General features: G+C 37.9%; 3 protein-coding genes and 1 long non-coding RNA gene across 11 annotated transcripts in view; 1 reads left to right on the plus strand and 3 right to left on the minus strand.

The window, feature by feature from the left end:
• Positions 1 to 46: 46 nt before the first annotated feature.
• Positions 47 to 3,328, minus strand: LOC117227738 (uncharacterized). 3 transcript variants are annotated; one of them, XM_076524110.1, is made up of 6 exons: positions 2,628 to 3,328; positions 1,993 to 2,426; positions 1,339 to 1,438; positions 1,169 to 1,270; positions 263 to 418; positions 47 to 185 (listed from the first exon to the last, which is right to left on the minus strand). In XM_076524110.1, exons 1-6 carry the CDS (start codon positions 2,922 to 2,924, stop codon positions 78 to 80), a joined length of 1,197 nt encoding a protein of 398 aa, XP_076380225.1. In that variant the 5' UTR covers positions 2,925 to 3,328; the 3' UTR covers positions 47 to 77. The 3 variants fall into 3 exon arrangements, with proteins under 3 accessions (XP_076380225.1, XP_076380226.1, XP_076380224.1); XM_076524111.1 differs by having other exon boundaries at positions 67 to 418; positions 1,993 to 2,399; XM_076524109.1 differs by having other exon boundaries at positions 67 to 418.
• Positions 2,641 to 4,923, plus strand: LOC143259916 (uncharacterized). The gene is made up of 4 exons (XR_013033969.1): positions 2,641 to 2,775; positions 3,335 to 3,546; positions 3,722 to 3,873; positions 4,500 to 4,923. It is a non-coding gene; the product is annotated as an uncharacterized LOC143259916 (long non-coding RNA).
• On the minus strand, positions 3,995 to 12,173 carry LOC117227863 (uncharacterized). The gene is made up of 6 exons (XM_076524123.1): positions 8,416 to 12,173; positions 6,980 to 7,386; positions 6,030 to 6,129; positions 5,860 to 5,961; positions 5,335 to 5,490; positions 3,995 to 4,702 (listed from the first exon to the last, which is right to left on the minus strand). Exons 1-6 carry the CDS (start codon positions 8,707 to 8,709, stop codon positions 4,595 to 4,597), a joined length of 1,167 nt encoding a protein of 388 aa, XP_076380238.1. The 5' UTR covers positions 8,710 to 12,173; the 3' UTR covers positions 3,995 to 4,594.
• A 142-nt stretch (positions 12,174 to 12,315) lies between these two features.
• DAAM (disheveled-associated activator of morphogenesis-like protein) overlaps positions 12,316 to 21,129 on the minus strand; it is a 151,120-nt gene continuing 142,306 nt past the window's right edge. For all 6 annotated transcript variants that reach the window (XM_033483283.2, XM_076524097.1, XM_033483281.2 and 3 more), the window contains exons 5-12: positions 20,495 to 21,092; positions 18,954 to 19,228; positions 17,898 to 18,230; positions 17,137 to 17,612; positions 16,096 to 16,532; positions 15,010 to 15,137; positions 14,733 to 14,903; positions 12,316 to 14,441 (exon numbers count right to left, since the gene is read on the minus strand). In XM_033483283.2, the coding sequence (XP_033339174.1) occupies positions 14,175 to 14,441; positions 14,733 to 14,903; positions 15,010 to 15,137; positions 16,096 to 16,532; positions 17,137 to 17,612; positions 17,898 to 18,230; positions 18,954 to 19,228; positions 20,495 to 21,092 (2,685 nt within the window). In that variant the 3' untranslated portion in view covers positions 12,316 to 14,174. The remainder of the gene's footprint in view (positions 14,442 to 14,732; positions 14,904 to 15,009; positions 15,138 to 16,095; positions 16,533 to 17,136; positions 17,613 to 17,897; positions 18,231 to 18,953; positions 19,229 to 20,494; positions 21,093 to 21,129) is intronic.

The following is a 21,129-nucleotide window of genomic DNA, read 5'->3' on the forward strand; positions in this document are numbered from 1 at the left end:
TGATCGTCGCTAAATATCAAACGATGTTACCGAATCACAATACTAGAGATGATTAGATTAGTTTTGCGAATGGAACGTTAATTGTTGCAACAGGTAGCATTAGCAATGTCAGATGCTACTATCTCTTCCGGTTCACTCAGTAGAAAACGCAGAGTAGTGAACAAAGAGAAAGCGTTTGCAATGTACTAAAAATTGGAGAACTTGTAGAGATTATTACAAAAGATCGTTGCACAAAGTCAATAACATGTATAAACATATGTACCGAACAATAATAGTCCAAGGATAGTTGCGGCACGAGGTATACGAAGCTGATGACTATTGGCTTCTGTCGCACCATCATGCGGTATATCATTCTCTGCACACTACTATCTCGTTCGTACCACTTTACATTGTAGACACTCCGTAAAGCACCTTCACTCTGATTGATAAATCACAATTTAGCAACTAATGTTAATAAAATTTTTGTTATCTAAATTTTGTCAGTCTTCTCAAAGTGCAGTTTGAACATGATGTTAGAAATAAGCACATCGAGATACAGCATAAAGTCAATGTTAAGCACTCTGATTATGAGAAGAATACATTATTAACAATGAAATAGATAATAATGTCTCTAGTTATAATATCTCGTGTCTAAATTTTATCACTCTTATCCAAGCGATGTTTGCAAATACAACATTTGATGTTGGAAATAAGCGTATCGAGATACAGCAAAAAGTCAGTGTTAAGCACACGGATTATGAAAAGAATACATTATTAACAATGAAATAGTCTGTAGTTAAATATGTCTCTAGTTAAATGCACGTACGAATTTGTTGTTACGAATAAGTATACCGAGATGTAGCAAAAATTCGTTGTTAAGCACCTCGATTATGTAAATAACACATTATTAACAATAAAATGGGCAATAATGTCCCTAGTTAAAGTATCATGTTGACAAGTACGGAATATAAAATACATAAAATACATGAAAGTTATCAGTATGGAATAACAAAATTCGTTACAGAAAATACGAATACACACGATATATATATACGAAATAATTACGTATATAATATATACGAACCACACAATAGATTCTTAAAAGGACTGACTAATATTTTAAAGTAATACAGATGTCAGTATACCTTAATTAATCCTTCAGAATGATCGGATTCAATTAGTTACTTACGACTTCTATCAGACGGTCAGCTGGCAAAACACACGTGAAAACTTCCAGCAACACCGTCACGGCCACAAATGTAAATTGACATTTTACAGTAAACGCAAGATGCTGTGAAAAAGTATTATATTTCAATGACGTCTATGTCTCTTATCAACCTATGTTTCATGACTACGTACCCCAATGATATTGAGTCCGGCATTTACAAGGATTATACTAGTGAATAAAACTGTGGACAATGTTATGTACTGGATGCCGCCAACGACATCATGTGCATATCTAAATTAGAGTATTTTAAATCATAAATCTTCATTTTGCAATAAAACTATTTATTTTTAAAATACCTATGTTGTTTCTAAAGATATGTCAAATATCTCTAAAACAATGTTGAATGGTTCAAAAGCGTTCACACTGAACTCGTACAATTTTGCTTTTCAATCGTAATATGATGAAATGAAATGATTCAAGGATGTAACATTTTTTGGGGTATTGATGTGGCGGTCAAAATGTTAAAAGCAATAAAAATATTTCATGTACAAATATCATGTCACTCAATCTGCATTTCGTTCACGAAAGAAAATTCATATTGGTCAGAGATAAATTGCAGACCTTTATGTATTTATAACAATAGTAGATTGTTAAACTACCAGAATCGTGCGGGTTAATACAAATGATATTCATTTGTAATAAAAATAAGTAATATTTTTCTTTGTTCTCACCGCAAGAAATCTTTGAACCAGACACAGCAATTTTTTCCTGGTTTTAGTTTCCATAAATGAGAATTTGTATAGAAATCCGTATAGAAATGACCGTATTATGATTAACGTTCTCACCTTTTCACATCATCGTACATTTTCATGCATTCCTTTAAGTCGGCGACTGTAACAGCCTTTCCCAAATGTAGCATCAATATGTCGAATCGTGCTGCAGCAAATAAAAGTAGCAACGCTGTTAGCGTGTTCAAGCTTATACTCGAACCGTTTTGTAAAGCGACGAATGAATGATTTAGAAAAATGATTGTTCTGATGGGTTCGTAATCGACGCGGAATGGGTACTCGGTGACCACCGGGAACGGCTGTTCCAAGAACAATGTTGCGACCACAACGAGTGTCGCGCAAAGATAGGGGAATAACGTGGATGTCCCGTGATATGTAGAATACGTGTCCACGTATCGCTGGAAGATAGCCATTTCATGGGACTCCGCCTTATCTAAATAATTCGTCATTTCCTCGATCAGTCGCTGGAACACATGGGATAACTGTAGATACTGTAGAACGACACTTATTATAACACGTGTTATACATAACATATTCTATAATTGTAAGATCACGATAGAAAAGTAACGAACACGGAAGGTAATTCTGCATTTTGTTATTTCAGAATTATTAGAGCACGGTGGATTTCTAAATCCTCCGAACGCGTTTGGGTGCTTGCGACGATAAATTAGTCGAAATTTAAAACGTCTCACCTGATAATGATTGTGCTGGATGGTACAGATGATTATACTTGCGAAGTTTTGAAGCAAAGCACATGCGAGACCGAACGTATTGCCGGTGACCACTGGATCATCAATGTGAAGATAAAGCGACCAGAGCGCAGGCAAAAACACAGCGACGGTGAGTAGAGCACCCACAACTTTCAGGACTAGATAACCGTAAAATTGACGCTTGCTCGCTGACGAAGGGAGCGGCCAACCGCAGCACAAACTCACGCTGTATTTCGTGAAGGTGATAGCCTTCTTCGGTGTTGCGTTTGCGAACATCATAAAGCGAAAAGAAGGAAACGTCGACTGCTCTCGAGAAAATGGGAAGCTCAGCGAAATCCGAGGAGGTTCACGGCGATTGAATTAATAACGAATTAAGACGCTACGTATCGGTAACCTTGTCTGAGTTGCAAGATTCTTACAATTAGAACTACATGATGATAGCCTTAGAGTTTCTTTTCCGTCCGTGGAACGATTATTCTTGGATTTTTTTTCTCGCAAACCTGATAGTTTGTTACAAGTTATCGGACTGTAATCTACTATCGACGGGAGCATATTTGATTTTAAAATTGATATTCTGAGTTTAGACGTGTACGCGATACGCACGCGATCATTTGTATATGCTACCTTGTGAAATCGCACCATTTTTAACAAGATTTCACGATTATATACAACTGAGTAATATTCTGCAGGTGTTTTTATTATGATCGACGTATACTACACGCTCAAAGGACTGAAAATAGGGAAAGCAATTCGTCGGAAGTCATTCATCGTGTTTGCAAGTTTGGAGTTGTTGTGGTTCACTTGAAATAAACATTGTCGAGTGTTGGTGAATGATTGGAAACGCCACTTCAAAGTGAACACAAAATATTACTAGACTCCAAAATGATCGTGTTTTTGCAAGGTGTGTTTGATCTTGGTACAGTCATGATGGAGCATGTTTTATGTGTAATGTCGCGTGTGTCGTATGGAATGTCGAATTTTCTGACTTGTTTGTGGACGTGTTAAATGAGAGAGTATGAATTTGTCGGTCAAATTGTTGTTCTTTTGTCTCGTATTGATCAAGTTCTGATTCATAGATGCCATATTGACCCACCATATTCATCAGTGTTTCCGCTGGCCACGCGCACATGTTCCTCTTCGCAATAGCAGACCCAACCGGAAAAGGGAATGTCAGTTCCATTATCGACGGTGTTGGCTACTTGAGGAAAGGATATTCTCTAGTGACACAGTAAGTAATTGAAACAGCAGTAATCTATATTTTAACCTGGTTTCGTTTGATCGTTAGCGACGCTAATGATGATCATAAATATGAAATACCATAACGCCGTGTAAATAATTAAATCGTGATGTTAATTTTATCGCCTAGACCTTTATTATTACTTCGTTTACATAGGGCAGAATTAAAGGTAAGGAAATTATACAAATCTATAATGAATGTATCTAAGAAATCTACGAGAATTGAAGTGTGAGAGAAATAAAAACGTTTACAAAGAAAAAAGAGCGTGTTCGATTTTTGCGGAAACAGGTGTTCGAAACAGCACAGGAAATAAGATTTTTCCGTGCAGCTGGATACTATATTAAAAAATGGTAATAACGGTATAGCGACGGAATAACAGTTGCGTGTACAAAGTACCCTTCGATACCCGTGAAATTTATAGTTTACGTTTGAAACGCGAGAAAGCAATTGCTGTAGAACTTCTCGTAGAATAGTAGACGGATTTTACAATTATTGAGATAACTGTACTGTGTTGCCATGATTGCACAATAACGCAATGATAATGCAACATTACATAATTGTTATGCGATACGTAATTGTATGATGTATATAATTTTCGTAATTATTTCATAAAACAGGGAGATGAATGTATAACACAACAACACCACTATTCCTCGATATAAACATCGAATGTATGTTTCTATGTGTCGCGTGAACTCTAAACTGTGAGGACTTAATCAACGCAACATGTACTATTAGTTGATTTGGATGACAGTAGATCTGGGTTATCGCCAAACATCATTCGCAGGACGGTGAACAGCGATACTGCGTTTGAAACGAACTGAAATCGCACGGTTTATATTCAAAGATTATAATCAGAACAGTTGTCGACAAAATATTGCGTCGTGAAATATAAAATGTCGGATTTAAAAATTCGTTGAACATTGTTATTAAAAATGGTCAAGGCGGAATGCATTGTAATTTAACTTTTGTTTCTTACAGTTATATTAAATTATTAACATTAAATATAAATTGTTAATGTTAAAGTAATATTAATATTAATATTAAGAATATAATAATATAATAATATAAATAATAATATAATAATATAATAATATAAATAATAATATAATAATATAATAATATAATAATATAAATAATAATATAATAATATAATAATATAAATAATAATATAATAATATAATAATATAAATAATAATATAATAATATAATAATATAAATAATAATATAATAGTATTAAATTAAAAATAATATTAAAATACATAAAAATTCACAGTCTAATTACATTTCTTTGCTGAGACCGCAGTTGCCAAACTCCAAACGGGCAAGTGGTGCGTATTTGGATCGATAAAACTTTATTTAAATTTTCAAAACCGATTGTTCTTTCTCCTCGAATTATCAGACATTTCATATAAACGACCTAATAAATACGAGTATAAAATAAAGTAATACCGAACAAAAATATTCCAAGGAAAGTATAGGGATGATACACTTCACGCTGATGATTACTGGCACCTGTGGCACTAAAATGCGAAGCACAGTTTTCTGAACATCCAGTACTTGATCGTACCACTTCGATTCGTACGCACTTCGAACAGTATTCTCACTCTGATTGTGACCAATGCGGAAAGAAACCAAAGAAGAAAATTAATCTTAGCCGAACGAACGGTCTTCTTGCCAAATACGGTAAATATTCTCCAATTTTCCTTCACTTTGTTACCAAAAATGGACAATTTGGGAATTATTGACTGGAATATTGTAATTGGAATATAATATATTAGGCGATTATTCGAGCCATGCGGCTCGTTTTAACAGTTATAACAATTATAAAAAATTTTCATTTCAACAATTATAAAAACGAGGTGCAAGGCTCGAATAATCGTACCACCTCTTCCCGAATTATTAATATTTGTTTAAAAGCCGAAGGAAAATTAGGGCGAATTTACAGCAACACTTACTTTGATATTCATCACTCACCACATTTATCAAATTGTCGGCCGGCAACGCGCACATGAAGACATTCAGCAATGAAATCACAGCCAAGAAAAAAAACTGCAGTTTTACCACGATGGCTTGCCGCTAAAATACCGTTTATGGTAGCATTCATTTCACTACTGAAACGTGTCGTAGTTGTTTCAAGTACTCACTCCTATAATATTCAGACCACAAAGTACAAGGGTTATACTGCTATACAATATCGTGAACAAAGCTATGTAACGTGTACCCTTGATGACTTCCTTTCCGATTCTATGTAAAACCAACATAATTTCGTGATAATTATATGGCGACACGAATGTAACTATTATAGTAATTCTGTCGAATATAATACGTACAGCGGGACGGGGAAGAGACTTTGCCAGATACAATTTTGCGACAAATAATAATTGTAGAAAACAGGACGCGAAGTAACTGTTTAGAATTTCGATTCGTGGAAGACAAAACCGTTTCTTCAGAGTTAATGAGATAACATACAAAATAATAGTGACCGAAAATTATTATACAAGCGGGAAATGAGGGATTCCTGAGGCCATTTGAAGTAACTTTTTCCTTTACAAAAATTTTCTCCGAGACGTCGTTCACGAGTTATTAACGAAAAGACAGCGACCAATCAGGGGCGAGATTAGCTGGCGCGAGGCGAACTCGCCGAGCCAATGAGCGGTCGAAACCTCTGTTCCGCGCATTGGCACGTCCGCCTTGCGCATGCCGAACTCGCCGAGCCAACGAGCGCGCGAAGCCCAGTTCCGCTCATTGGATCGGCCACCTCGCGCCAGCGGAGCTCGCCTCTCATTGGTCACCGGTTTTTCGTTAATATCTCGTGAACGAAGCCTCGGAGAAAATTTTCGTAAAGGAGAAAGTTACTTCAAATGACCTGAGGAATCCATCATTTCTCGCTCGTATCATAATTTGAGGACACCCTGTGCTATATTGCAGAATTTTTCATGAACCAGTACCCCCATCAATGGTAACTAATTTATTGCAATCCGATAGATCGACTACAGTTTCATGATCGACAAATACATCGAAGGAAGAATATGACGTGGTATTTATAAGATCGATCTCTTCGTATACGAGAAGAAATTCCCAAACAATCACTAACCTGGTGACCACGTGATACTTTTTCACGGTCAGAACCAAAGCGTCTATGCTGGTAGCTTCTTTCAGATCAATCATCAGAATCTCGAACCTCGCCGCAGCGTACAGAATTAACAATGCTGCGAACACGTTCACGCTGACTGCTGCGGAACATTGGAAGCCGACGAACGCCTGGTGTACAAAGATCGTAGTCCTCACGGGTTCGTAATCGACGCGGAACGGATATTCGGAGACCGTTGGAAACGGCTGAGGTAAGAAGATCGTTCCGAAGACGACGACCAGTGGTGACACGTAATACCATAGCACCGTCATCCCGTAAAACTTGGAGTACGTGTCGACGTATCGTTGAAACACGCATCTTTCGTACGACTTCGCATTTTGGAAGGTAGTTGTTATGTTCATGATCAAACGCTACAACATGTCATGGTTAAATTATATTTTCACCCATGTATCTCGCGAGTCTTCTTCCGCTCCTAGCTGCTATAAAACTGCGTTCTAATCAATCCCCGAAAAAATCTCAACACAATAGGTCGTAGTAGCTTGAATTAGATCGTGAAAATTCGATATTTCTTTTTATTAAAGGGAACAATTTTTCAGGAAGAGTACAGGCAATGAATATACTTCTTGAATATTTTGATCATTAATATGCACATTTACACCGCGATATAACTATATAAAGAAACAGAAAAAGATTAACGTGGATAATACACTTTATCTATGTAATGTATAAATATATATATATATATATATATATATATATATATATATATATTATATATATAAATAAGTATTATATATAAATGTGTAAATATATATTACATATAATAAATAAATAAATAAATAAATGCATACATATATAGTAAATACTCCCTAATTTTCCGTCAGCTTGTAAACAAAAAAAAATGGACAATTTGGAAAGAGGAGATAAAATTATTCGAGCCTCGCGGCTCATTTTTGTAGTTGCCGATTGTCACCAATTATAAAAACGAGGTGCAATGTTCGAATAATAATAATCTATAATAATTAATAATAATAATAACAATAATAATAATAATCCTCGAATATCCCAAAATGTCCATTTTTGTTTATAAGCTGAAGGAAAAGATGGGAGAATTTACTATATATATATATATATATATATATATATATATATATATATATATATATATATCTATAAAAAAACAAAAAAAATCAACGTAACATTGCGATATAATACATATATTATACAATATACGTTATCTTGTTGAACAGGCGACTTTTTAAGTCGTCTTGTCAAGGCGAGAATCCATATAATTCGATTTCAAAATGCGGGTATCGCATGCAGCAAATTTGCGACACCGATGCAAACAAATACAGGAAATACACACTATAGTGCTGTTGTTACACTTCGAGATGACAAAATACATTCGTAAATTACAAACTGAACGTGAAAATTCTTACCTGAAGTCGATCGTACTGAATACTGCAGATCAGCATCTGCGTTACAATGTTGACAGAACCGGTTAATATGATCGCCGCCTTTGAGAATTCGATGGCATCGTCGCCGTGCAGAATCATCGCGTAGAACAGCGGAAAGATTAATCCGAACGCGCAAAGTGCATTCAACAGTTTCAAAATTCGCAGACGGAAAACCTGAGCTCTCGCAGCCGCCGATGGCAACGGCCAACAGCAGATCAAACCTACGCTAAATCGGACGAAAGTGATCGCCTTCTCTGGAGTCACGTTCTTGAACATCGTGACGCGATTCTATCCGAACGTTTCGTTCAACGGAGGCGCTTTGCAATTGGAATCGTCGCGATAGATTACGTTAACAGCCGACGAAAAAGGTTCCACGTTATCAGCTGTATAAGGAAATCGCGTTCCGCGACGGAAACATTTGGTTCATTCGGTGCGCAGTAGACGACGGAGTCTGAAGGGAACGCATACTTTCGAATCTCTTGACGACGAAAAGAATTAATAATAAACGCCGCACTTATAGAAACTATGCACGGCCGGTTGCGCGGAAACAGCTTATCCATATAGCAATAGCACATGGTGGACGTAGATAGGTGGATCGCGACGTGTGTTTACGGCGACTGTAATGATAGCTTGTAAGTCACTTCAACATTGCTTGCTAGATTGCAAGGATTCTCGTGCGCGCGATTCGAAACGCTTGCAACTGGAATTTAGTGCCCCGGCTGAATAAAAATGCACGACCATTGGTATCGATCAATGTTGGTACCTTCAGTCGCATCGGTGACTTTGAGCGATGGTTTTTTCGTTCGTTCTGGGAGTGACGAGAATCAATTTTGAGACAAATGTAAATTGTAAAGTTAACGAGTGTGTCTTGTTTCTTTTTTTTTTTAATTCATTTATTTAATGTCGCGTCTGCTTAATAGCAATCAGCGACCGCTTGTGGAATAACGTACGTAGGTTACGTGTAGTGTAATATACAATAGTTCTGCATTACATTTTACATTTTTGTTTAAATCTAGGCTTCTTATGTTACTATATAATTTCGCTGAACAATTTGGTTTCTTCTGAGTATGACATAACTTTTGCTGTTTGTTCGTAGTTGTCCAAACATTCTTTGATGGTATCGGGCATTTTTACTTTTTTTCTGATATTGTACACTGGACGTTCAATTAGGATGTGCTAAATTGTAAGCTCAGTGTCACAGTTGTTACAAATTGGTTTGTCTGTTTTAGAGAGTATGCACCGACGTGTTATTTTAGTATGCCCAATTCTTAGTCGAGACTGTACAATTTGCTTCCTTCTTGTTAAATATACTGCGGGGTTGGTAGAGAATATACTTTCTCTGAGTTCATGCGTCTTGTGCTTTAACGGGAATCATTGTTTAACATATTTATCACTGTAACAGCGTTCTGTGGCTTCTTCTATATAGATTTTTATAGTTTAATATTATTTTGTGAGCAGGCGAACACGTTTAAATAATGGTTTGAGACAGCTAGAACGTGCCAATTTTCTGCAGATACTTTACCCACGTATTTCGGAACCAAAATTTTAATGAATACAAGGTCTAATGCATATGCATCACGATAAGTCTCGATGGTGTATCATGTTAGAGCGTAAACGTATAATGAAACAAACTGTATCGACTGAAACAGCAGGTAATACTGAACATATTAGATGACACTATTTTTTCTGGCTCTGACTTTTAGAGAAGTTATTCCGTTTTACAAGGTGTCCGAATATTAATACGAGTCGCTGCACATTGGATTCAGCTTTACAAGCTCTATCACTGTACCAAATCTCATCAAGAAATGAGCGTCAATCCTGGGGACCTCACCTTGTAAGAAGGTATTGAAACGGTCAAACACTGCTGGTAAAGTAGAATGAAAACAAATGAAAAATAATAACATCAGGAACAGGAGTCGCAGGCCGTAAGAACTTTCAGAACTTGCTCCCTCTTGAGTAACTACTGTCCAACGCAAAGGAAGGGGAAACGTACTAGAAGTGGGGAGTGTGGCGTCGCGTTGCTCTCAGTTACCCCTACTCCTTTCCTCCTTCCTTTGCGGTTAGAAAAGTGGGAGTAAGTTCTGAAAGTCCTTATAGCTCGCGAGCCTGCTCACGGATCACTCAGTCCCAACACCCAACCTGTGTACTACACAGCGGTCTGAGAATTCGCTTTCTTTAGCTTAAATTATTTTACCATTGTTTCAAGGTTTAAGTTTACAGTAGGTCGTTAAATTCGTCTCGAGGCCAGCTAGAATGTTATCAAGTCAAAAGTATATATTAAGGTTTAAAAAATCGAGGTTGTTGGCTGTAGGTTATTTTTATATAGGGAATTTTAGTTAATAGGTTAGGTTAGGATCTCTAGGACGCGAGGAACTAGATTTAAGTTGGTAGGGAACAAGTGAAGAGCGCGGGTGAAATGGGCGTGAGCACGTGGCATCTGGCCGGGGAATCCACGCGGTGTGCAACCGTGTGCGTGGAAAGAGTGTCTATATTTAATTTATTGTTCGTTACATATTAAAGTGTATTACAGTTCTTGGTTATTAACAATCGTCAAAAATCATCAACAGAGATGACCAGTATCTTTTCTAGAAAAATTTTTTTTTGAAGTGTTTATATTCTAATATGTATTTGAAAAATTGAATACTGATCACGTTTTATTGAAAACATTTTTCTGTCGGATCATTAAAAATGTCTGAAATATCATGGTTAGTTTTGAAATTGGATGCCAACGCACAGTGGTCTGGAACACGTAATTTGTGGTCGAAATTAAATGGTTTTTATAATCGAAATGTATTAAATCCTGTGGATTATTTCATATTAAAAATAAATCGTCTTAACAAATGTTTCATTGTAAAAAATGTAAAGAATCTCTAGTTAAATGATATAATATTTAATAAGTAATGTATAAACATACCACAATGTATTATAAATCTTCTGAATGAACGAAACCAAAAGTTAGTGTTTATTGAAATTGTAAACAGTACATAAAGACCACGTTCCTTTGCTCGTCATTTTTCGAACTGATGACGACGTTGAAAATACCGCGTCGTGATTTGTTAAAATCCGTAGAAAATTAGAAAGCGCAGATAATCGCAGCTAAACTTTGTACGATCCTTTTTGCAATACTGTAAGCTTTCATATTAGACAAATCTGTCGTCTACTATATTCTATCTTTTTTTTCTTTTTTTTTAGATTCTTATTGAAGTCTAAATTGTGTGTAATCATATTTGTACTACTAATACTATGTATGTACTACGTAATTAAATAACTAAAATATAGGCATCATTAGACGTGAAGATATATGTAGAACAAACTAGTATTTTAATTCTCCTAACTGTGTAATTAAATCAAATGCTTCAAACTTCAATTTCAAAATTTTAACTTTATAACGTTATATTTAATTACAGAGCTATTTTATGAAAGTAATATTCCGATTATTGAAGTTTCGAAAGATTATCGGTTCATAGAAAAAAAAATATTTTTTCCATAAATTAAACTTGAGAAATTGATTTTTTGCCAAAAGTTACCTCGCTTCAGACCACTGTACACTGAAGGGTTAAAGTAGATTAGAGAAGACTAGGGTAGACTATACTCGATTCTAACTTTGCCAGATCGCGATCGATATTGAATTAGTACATTATTATTTCTAAACGTTCAATGTTTATAACGAGTCCTATTGCCAGAGATGTCGTGAAGCATTTCATCCGCTGTTTCAGCATGTAATTTTGAAATGAAAATATTTCTCAGAACTCGAGATACAAAGCGACTATAAGTACGAACATTTTCAAAACAAGAAATAATGTTGCATTAAGTAAAATATTTATAAATAACTGAATCGCCGATAAAGGGACGAGTCGAGATGAAATTGAACAACGCGTTCGATGATTTAGATTTTGTATTTATTCGGTATATTTCTTCATATATTAATACATGTGAGATTAATGACGCAGTAATATATTAACTGGACATGAATTCTTGTCGAGCGATCGCCCCTCCCAAACAAGAACGAGACATCAATACTGAATATTTACAAAAATACAAAAGCTTACAAAACATCGACTACTATACAACGAACTCCTGTCTAGAATCGTTTCGCCTTCCATCATCCCTCTACACACCGAGAACTAACATTAATTTTTCCATTAATGACTTGGCAACTGTCAACGAGCCCCTAATTAAATCTAATCGATGATTCGTTTACGCGTTCGTCGCTCTCTAAGATACAAAATCAGACTTGTAGGTTTCGCGGGGCGAAAAATCGAATGCGTCGCGCCCCTAGGCCCTTCTTCTACAGGGTGTCCCAAAAATGTCTCGCAATCCGAAAGTAGGGGATTCCTGTGGTCATTCGAAGCAACTTTTTCCTTAGCGAAAATTCAATCCGCGGCTTCGTTTACGAGTTATCAACGAAAAACAGTGACCAATCAGAGGCGAGATCATTTGGCGCGAGACGGCCGAGCCAATGAGCGGAACTGCACTCGTTGGCTGGGCCGCCGCGCGCCAGCCGAGCTCGCCTCTTATTGGTCAGTGTTTTTCGTTAATAACTCGTAAACGAAGCCTCGGAGAAAAATTTCGCAAAGGAAAAAGTTGCTTCAAATGACCTCCCATTTCCGGATTGCGAGAGATTTTTGGGACAACCTGTATATACTGTCGACAATGTAAAAAAGATGATTCCTTACTAAGAAAGCTCCTCCGTATAAGATCTGTCGGTCTACGAGAATTTCATTCAGTCGTGCGAGGCCCGACAGAGGGGCCCCGCTGTCAATTTAACCTTGGTCCGATTGATTGGCGAAATACTCACGTCGAAGTTTTGCGAATATCTGCCCCCGAGCGCGGGCAAAGTTAACAAAATAATAGATAATGACTATATACAACAAATGAGCGCGTGTAATCCTTATCTAACTCAACACAGACACTTTCAACAATGTACAAATTGATATTCGCTCAATTGGTCTCGCGTTCGAACCGTCGTATTGTCTGGAAAACATCTCATGCCGACCTTGCACGAAGTCGAATATTGAAAACGCCTCACGTGAACGGAAACTTAAGTTACGCTATCGCGTCTCTGATATCTAAGAGACACCTCGACCCCATAAATTTGCGGCAAAATTGATTATGCGGCAACGATCGTGCTGTTTAATTCAAAAAAATTGATTCCCGATTGGTCGACAATCTGTTTAAGAAAAAACCGAATTCATAGATTGCTCGTCGTTGTGCAAAAATGTGAACAATACTTGTCTACATCGTTTATGATCCAAGATGGTAATCCATCGATAATTCGAACAGGTCAAAAGTCATTCATCAAACGGCCCTATCGTCTTTCAAATTCTGACTACTGATTATAATTTATACAACCGGAGCTCGAAACGAGATTGATCGGACAAACAGCGAGCGAGAAAGGAGGAAGACAGCTTCAAGAATAACGAATCGAAATAATTCTACGGAATCGATAAAGAAACTCGCGGCATTGTGTTATACCTGTTTTTGTTTTCTTTTTCTTTTTTTTTTTACTCTATGTACACGTTTTCTACGTCGACTATGTTATACCTCGATTCTCGACTTCTACGTTACACGAAGAAAGTTACACGCTCCCCGGGTATAACGTCCTCGTCTTTTTCCTATCACACATTGTTTCTCTAAGCTGCCGCAAGAGCGAGCCACGCTGTCGCGTTCGGAGCGAAACGAGCTCGGCCTGTGCAGCGAAGCCGCCAAGCGTCGAAGTCACCGAGAGAGCCGCGGAGATTTCAATGCCGCTCCCTCGAGTCTTCCCTGTGCGCGCTGTGTCTGCGCGATTCTTGACCGCTCGGCGTCACAGGCCGGCGTTTTGATCTCTTGAACTTCGCGATGTCTTCCCCGAACACGTCCCCGGTCCTAAGGGCCGATATAAGGTCGTCGAATTCGCCCTTGTTGTCGCTCTGCCCGTTGCTGTTGGCCTCGTTCTTCTTGCTCAGAGAGATGCTGTTCAGTATCCCCTCTCGAGAGTTTTTCCTCTCCATTGTCCGCTTGCGAAGCTGCGACACGACGAAGCGTTCGTAAATTATTAATATTTAGATGGAAAAAACTTATTTAGGACTTATTATTTAGGGCATTATTAATAATAATAATATATATATAATATTCATATAATATATATAATATTAATATTATAATATATATAATATTAATATATAACATATATAATATTAATATATAATATATATAATATTAATATTATAATATATATAATATATATAATATTAATATTAATATATATATATATATATATATATATAATATTAATTATAAACTGTTCAGATATTTACTTCCTGTTCTTGTTTGGCTCTGCGCTCCTCCTCCTCTATCTTCTTCCTCATGTTCTCGACGTCCTGTCGGGCCTCGGCCAGAGCCTGAAGGAAGTTCTCGAAGATGCCGAAGAACTCGTCCGGCTGGACACCCGCCGAATCTTCGCCGAACAGTCTGACTGCTCTGTCGAACTGTTCAAATGAAATTTTATAGGTGATTGTAGGTTCACGATTATTCCAGGATCATTCTTGTACGCAAAAGTGCAAGCACAATGTCGCAGACTCAATTGATTCTCACCCTGGTTTTCATGTCCTGGAACAGATCTTCTGCCTCGGCTAATCTGCAGGTCGCTTGTGCCTGGAAATCCCTCATCGCGGGTAGGAACATGTCGCCCTGAAGTACCTGAGACTGGCCACGATGGAATTCTAAAAGCATCGTTATGGCACAATGAAATCAGAATTTCCTTCCTCTCGCAGGAAATTAGTATAGTAATGTCTCCCTAACTGACGCTCAGATTCTGCACAAAAATGGACAATTTGGGAAGAGGAGATGCGATTATTCGAGCCTTTCGGTTTATTTTTGCAATTATAAATTGTCCACAATTATAAAAACGAGCCGCGAGGCACGAATAATCATATCTTCTCTTCCAAAATTGTCCATTTTTGTGTGGAAATTGAGCGCGAATTATGGAGAAATTATTGCACAGTAAAATCTCCTTAACTGACGCTCTGATTGTGCACAAGAATGGACAATTTGGGAAGAGATGTGATTATTCGAGCCTTGCGCCTCGTTTTTATAATTGTTGACTTTTTATAGTGACTTTTAGTATCGACTTTTATATAGTTATATATACAGTAAATACTCCCAACTTTTCCTTCAGCTTATAAACAAAAATGGACAATTTGGGATATTCGAGAGGATTATTAATATTATTATTATTAATTATTATAGATTATTATTATTCGAACATTGCACCTCGTTTTTATAATTGTTGACAATCGGCAACTATAAAAATGAGCCGCGAGGCACGAATAATCGTATCTTCTCTTCCAAAATTGTCCACTTTTGTCTATAAATTGAGCGCGAATTAGGGAGAAATTATTGCACAGTAAAGTCTCCCTAACTGACGCTCTGATTGTGCACAAAAATGGACAATTTGGGAAGGAGATATGCAATTATTCGAGCCTCGCTGCTCCTTTTTATATTTCTTGACAATTCGTAGCTATGAAAACGAACCGCAAGGCTCGAATAATCGCATCTCCTCTTCCCAAATTGACCATTTTTCTTAACAATCTGAGCGTCAATTAGAGAGACTGCAGTACCTTGCTAAAAGGCAAGGGTTTAATAAAAGTAAAACGGATTGTTCCTTTCACTTTCACCCACCTATTTCTCTCTGAACGTCCTGCAGACCGTTCTTCAAGTTAGCCACTTCTTTCTGCAGGTCAGCCATGCTGACTCTGGCCGCGGTTCGTACGTGCGGCATGTCCTCCTCGATGTCCAACACCTCCCTGAATCTGGACTCCAGGATCTGGACCAAGTAGTGCAGCAGGGTGGTGCCTTTCGAGCAAGAGGACTTTGTATCGACTAGACGGTTCAAAGAGGCCAGGCGGAAGCCGCAAGCGTTGCCGCGAGCATTTCCGCGATTCACGTAATTCCCTAGAGCCAACACCAATTCTAGGAGCTTCCTCAGCCGCCGCGATCTGGCGACCTGTCGACTAGCTTCGAGAACCGCGCGCATTCTCGGCGTCAATTCCGCGATGCTCGCTGCGAATTTCTTCTTGTAGTGCAACGATCGCAGCCTTTGCTCGTAATGCGGTACTCTGGAACATTAATACGAACATTCAAGAATGTGTATATCTTGTGAGACTACGTAAATCCAGACTGCGGATATATTTGTTTGCAAGAATCCGCGTTAATCGCAAGAATAATCTTAATAGCAAATTCAACTAAAATCTGTCAAATCCGCAGTCTACTCGCAATTGTCAACGCTAGAGCCATCGAACCATCCGACAACAATTTTTGAACAGACCAGCTGAGTTAACAGATCCGCGTATACTGTTTGCAAACGTCGTTTATCCGAGTTCGATGTTAATAATACGTAAAACACGCGAGAGATGTTTACGATGCTTGCATCGTTTCAGCCTAATGTTTGCAGATGGTCGATAAAAATTTGTTGAGCGTGGCTATCTCGAGACGGAAATCGAGGGCGTTGATACGATTCAGTTTGCGGTCGACAAAGAAATAACATTGGAAATCTTTATGCCCAGCTGTTTACTGTTCGTTGCCGAAGAGCTGTTTGCCGCAGATACAGTAGCATAAGCAGAATTTTAAACAATCCTGGATCGCGGAAATATTTATATCGCTGTCTACTTCACGCTCTAAACCGTGTCTCGCTACTGTTAACAAACAAATGGACCCACGTACTTGGATATTTGGTACAAGAAACAATCGGCCCTGCTTTGCAAGTCTTTCTGATGAATGTCCAAGAGGGCCGCCTCTTCGGACGACGGAATATACTTGAGCAACTGCTCGACCATGTCTATGTGCAGAATATTCTGCTGGTCCATGGACAGAATCGTTCTCGTGATCTCGTTGTCGGACATCTTCAGTTTCGACAGCAGTATCGTGCAGTTCTGCGCCCTCCTCGAATCGATCACGGACATAGTCTTCTTGTTCTTCCCTAATGTTCTCAGGTCCTCGATCGAGCCCTCCGTCGACACGCCGTTCTTCTGATAAGCGCAGAAGATCTTGTCGATCGATTCCAGATCCATCACGTTGTACAGCTTCGTGTCGTCCAGCTCGGACCATATTGTTCCCTGCAGCTTCTGCTCGGGGATCTTCGACCAGTTGAACGATTTCAACGGGTTGCTTGGTTGGGGAACGTTCTTGATGATCTCCATCTGTAGCAATTTCAATCGGTCAAGCTTCGTCGAGTCGCAGATCGGCTTATAAATAGAATTACCGAGCAGAGAACACTTTCAAAGCTTAGGCAATTTTGTATGTTGTAAGTGCAATGATTTGCTTTCACGAATGCTTTCTATTAGGTAGCAGAGCTCCGAGATGAAAATTTGATTTTCGTTTGAAAATTAGATTTCTGAAAATCTGTGTGACTGATTAAAATGACGCTTGTTATACTAACTGTGTTAACAATTTGCTGCGTGGGAAATTATTTAAATTATTATCACCTTCATAGGAGGTGGCGCGGCAGGCATTAAACAAGGAGGCGGCGGAGGCGCCAAAGGTGGAGGGGGAGGCGGCGGCGGCATCGGTTTCGCTTCAACCTTCTCGAGGACCTCGTCCTCGACGAGTTTGATCGACGCTTTCGCATCGTCCGGTAAACTCCCGGAAGCCACCAATTGTTCGAGCCGCTTTCTCTCGGATTTCTCGTTGTTTATCTGTCGGGACAGCGCCTCCACGTTATCTTGCAGCTCAGAGATTCTCTGTTTCGTTTCAATGTGCATCGAGGTCTCCTTCTCAAGCCGTTCCTTGACCCTCGCCAAACTGGCCTCCATGTCTTCCTGCGAAAGAACATTACGAATGACGTATTCTCCATAACGTGATCAGCATGAAAACTCATATATTGTTAACTTCTGTCTCTGTCTAATTGTGAAACATTTATAACAAATATTTGTGTATTCTTAACGTTCGACACTTTTGCACGGTGTGTAGCCTTCTCGCAAAATTATGTTGAAATTGTAAGTTTTCATTTAAAATTAAAATTGTGAAATTAATTTGAAAACATTAAGATTATTTATGCTTTATAACAATAATTGTATCAAGATATAAATTGTCTGCACTGTAATGCCATCAATATTTCCATTGTTAGGGCGGTGATTATAGAACGGTAATTTAATAATTAATTAGTACGGAAATTTAATAATTTATAATACTGTAATTCTCCGCAATTTTCCTTCAACTTCTAAAAAAAAATGGACAATTTGGGAAGAGGAGCTCGAGCCTCGCAGCTCATTTTTATAGTCGTCGATTGTTAATAATTATAAAAACGACATTCAAGACCCGAATAATCGTATCTCCTCTTTCCAAATTGTCCATTTTTGTTTGCAAGCGTGAAGAAACATTAGGAAGAATTTAACCGTACATATTATATAAGTTAATAGCACCGCTGGCATTATTTAATAGATTTTCCCTGGCACGGAAGTCGCGACTCGTTCTACCAATCGGACAGAGACAGAACCGTGACAAGCCAGTCTTATTTTGTCGATTCGCGCGTTTCAAATTACTTTCTCCTGAGTCCTCAAGTCGAGCTCTTGTTCCTTCTTAGCCAATCTTGTAGACATGTCCGAGTTCTCTCGCTCCAACTCCTCGGCCTTTTTCCTGGCTGCGACGAGTTCCTCTTCCTTAGCCAGCAAATGAACGATTTCCTTCACGTTGATCTCGATCGGTGCAACATCAGGATTCCTGACGGTGCCGGTGGCATTGCCCTCGGACTGCAGGACTATCTGCTGGACGATCCGATCGAAGAGTAACCAGTGCTGAGGATGAGATCCGTAGTCGACTGCAAACGAAATAAAAGTTCGTGACAATCCACTATTTCTCGCGCGATCAATTTTATCAACATAATATAAATTAACCGTGATTGTAACAATACGTTAGAATCATGGATCAATACATTACAATGTATTACAATGTCCATACAATATTATGGACAGTCTTCAATCTTCCGCTTCAGACAAAATATTCAGCCAAAATATTCAGCCAAAATATCTCCTAATCTTACTTTATATTCTATTATTATATATTCTATTATTATATCTCCCAATTTTCCTTTATTCTATTAATATATGTTCTATTATTATATTTCCCAATCTTCCTTTATTCTCTTATTATATATTTTATTATTATATCTCCCAATATTCCTTTATTCTATTATTATATGTTCTATTATTATCTCTCCCAATTTTCCTTTATTCTATTATTCTATATTCTATTATTATATCTCCCAATCTTCCTTTATTCTATTATTATACCTCCTAATCTTCCTTTATTCTATTATTATACCTCCTCATCTTCCTTTATTCTATTATTATACTTCCTAATCTTCCTTTATTCTATTATTATACTTCCTAATCTTCCTTTATTCTATTATTATATATTTTATTATTATATCTCCCAATCTTCCTTTATTCTATTCCCTATTATTATATTCCCTAATCTTCCTTTATTCTATTATTATATTTCGCAATCTTCCTTCATTCTATTATTATATCTCCCAATTTTCCTTTATTCTATTATTCTATATTCTATTATTATATCTCCCAATCTTCCTTTATTCTATTATTATACCTCCTAATCTTCCTTTATTCTATTATTATACTTCCTAATCTTCCTATATTCTATTATTATATTTCCTAAACTTCCTTTATTCTATTATTATATATTCTATTATGATATCTCCTAATCTTCCTTTATTCTGTTATTATATCTCCCAATCTTCCTTTATTCTATTATTATATCTCCCAATCTTCCTTTATTCTATTATTATACCTCCTCATCTTCCTTTATTCTATTATTATACTTCCTAATCTTCTTTTATTCTATTATTATACTTCCTAATCTTCCTTTATTCTATTATTATATTCCCTAATCTTCCTTTATTCTATTATTATATTTCGCATTCTTCCTTCATTCTATTATTATATCTCCCAATCTTCCTTTATTCTATTATTATACATTCCATTCTATTATTCCTCTTATTTATTATCCTCCCTTTATCCCTCCTTAACATTACTATAAAACGGCGCTAAAACGTCTGGAAACTCACGCGGCAAAAGAAGACAATGCTCCAAAAGACTCAGCAGATGCGGATAAGCAGCGGTATGGCTCAGCTTCCTCCTCAGCAAGTCGAACATCGCGGTGGCGCTCTTCGTGTCCACGTGCTCCTTCTCGAACTTCCTCGCCAATTCCTTCTCGTCCTCGTTCCTGACCATGTCGAAAAAATCCAGATGCCTGTCCAGGGTCTCGTTCTCATACTTCCTCAGCTTCTCGATGATCGGCTGGATGCCGAGCATCAGCAGCTCGTATCTAAGGTGCAGCCTGAACTCGAGGGTGACCTGGCCGGGGCCGTAGTTCAGCACAGCGTTTATGAACGACATGATCGCCGTCTTCAGGGACAGGTTGTCCTTGTAGATGCCGAAATTCTTATCAAGGTCGTTGATAATACTTTGGAAACGCGTCCGTTCGGAATGATACTGCTGGAAGTGCAACATCGCCTCGAGGACCTTCCGATGGCCGCCCGGCACCAGGCAGACCGCCCCGAGGATCTCCAGCACCGAGATCTTCGTTTTGATATTCTCAGTCGCCAGCGACTGTGATATCGTGTTGATCGCGGTCGGGTGCGCGAGGACGTGTGCCCTTCCGTTCTGTAAAATTTGATCGGTCGTTTTTAAAGAAGTTTTT

This window comes from Megalopta genalis, chromosome 8, assembly GCF_051020955.1.
Source record: "Megalopta genalis isolate 19385.01 chromosome 8, iyMegGena1_principal, whole genome shotgun sequence".
NCBI lineage: Eukaryota > Metazoa > Arthropoda > Insecta > Hymenoptera > Halictidae > Megalopta > Megalopta genalis.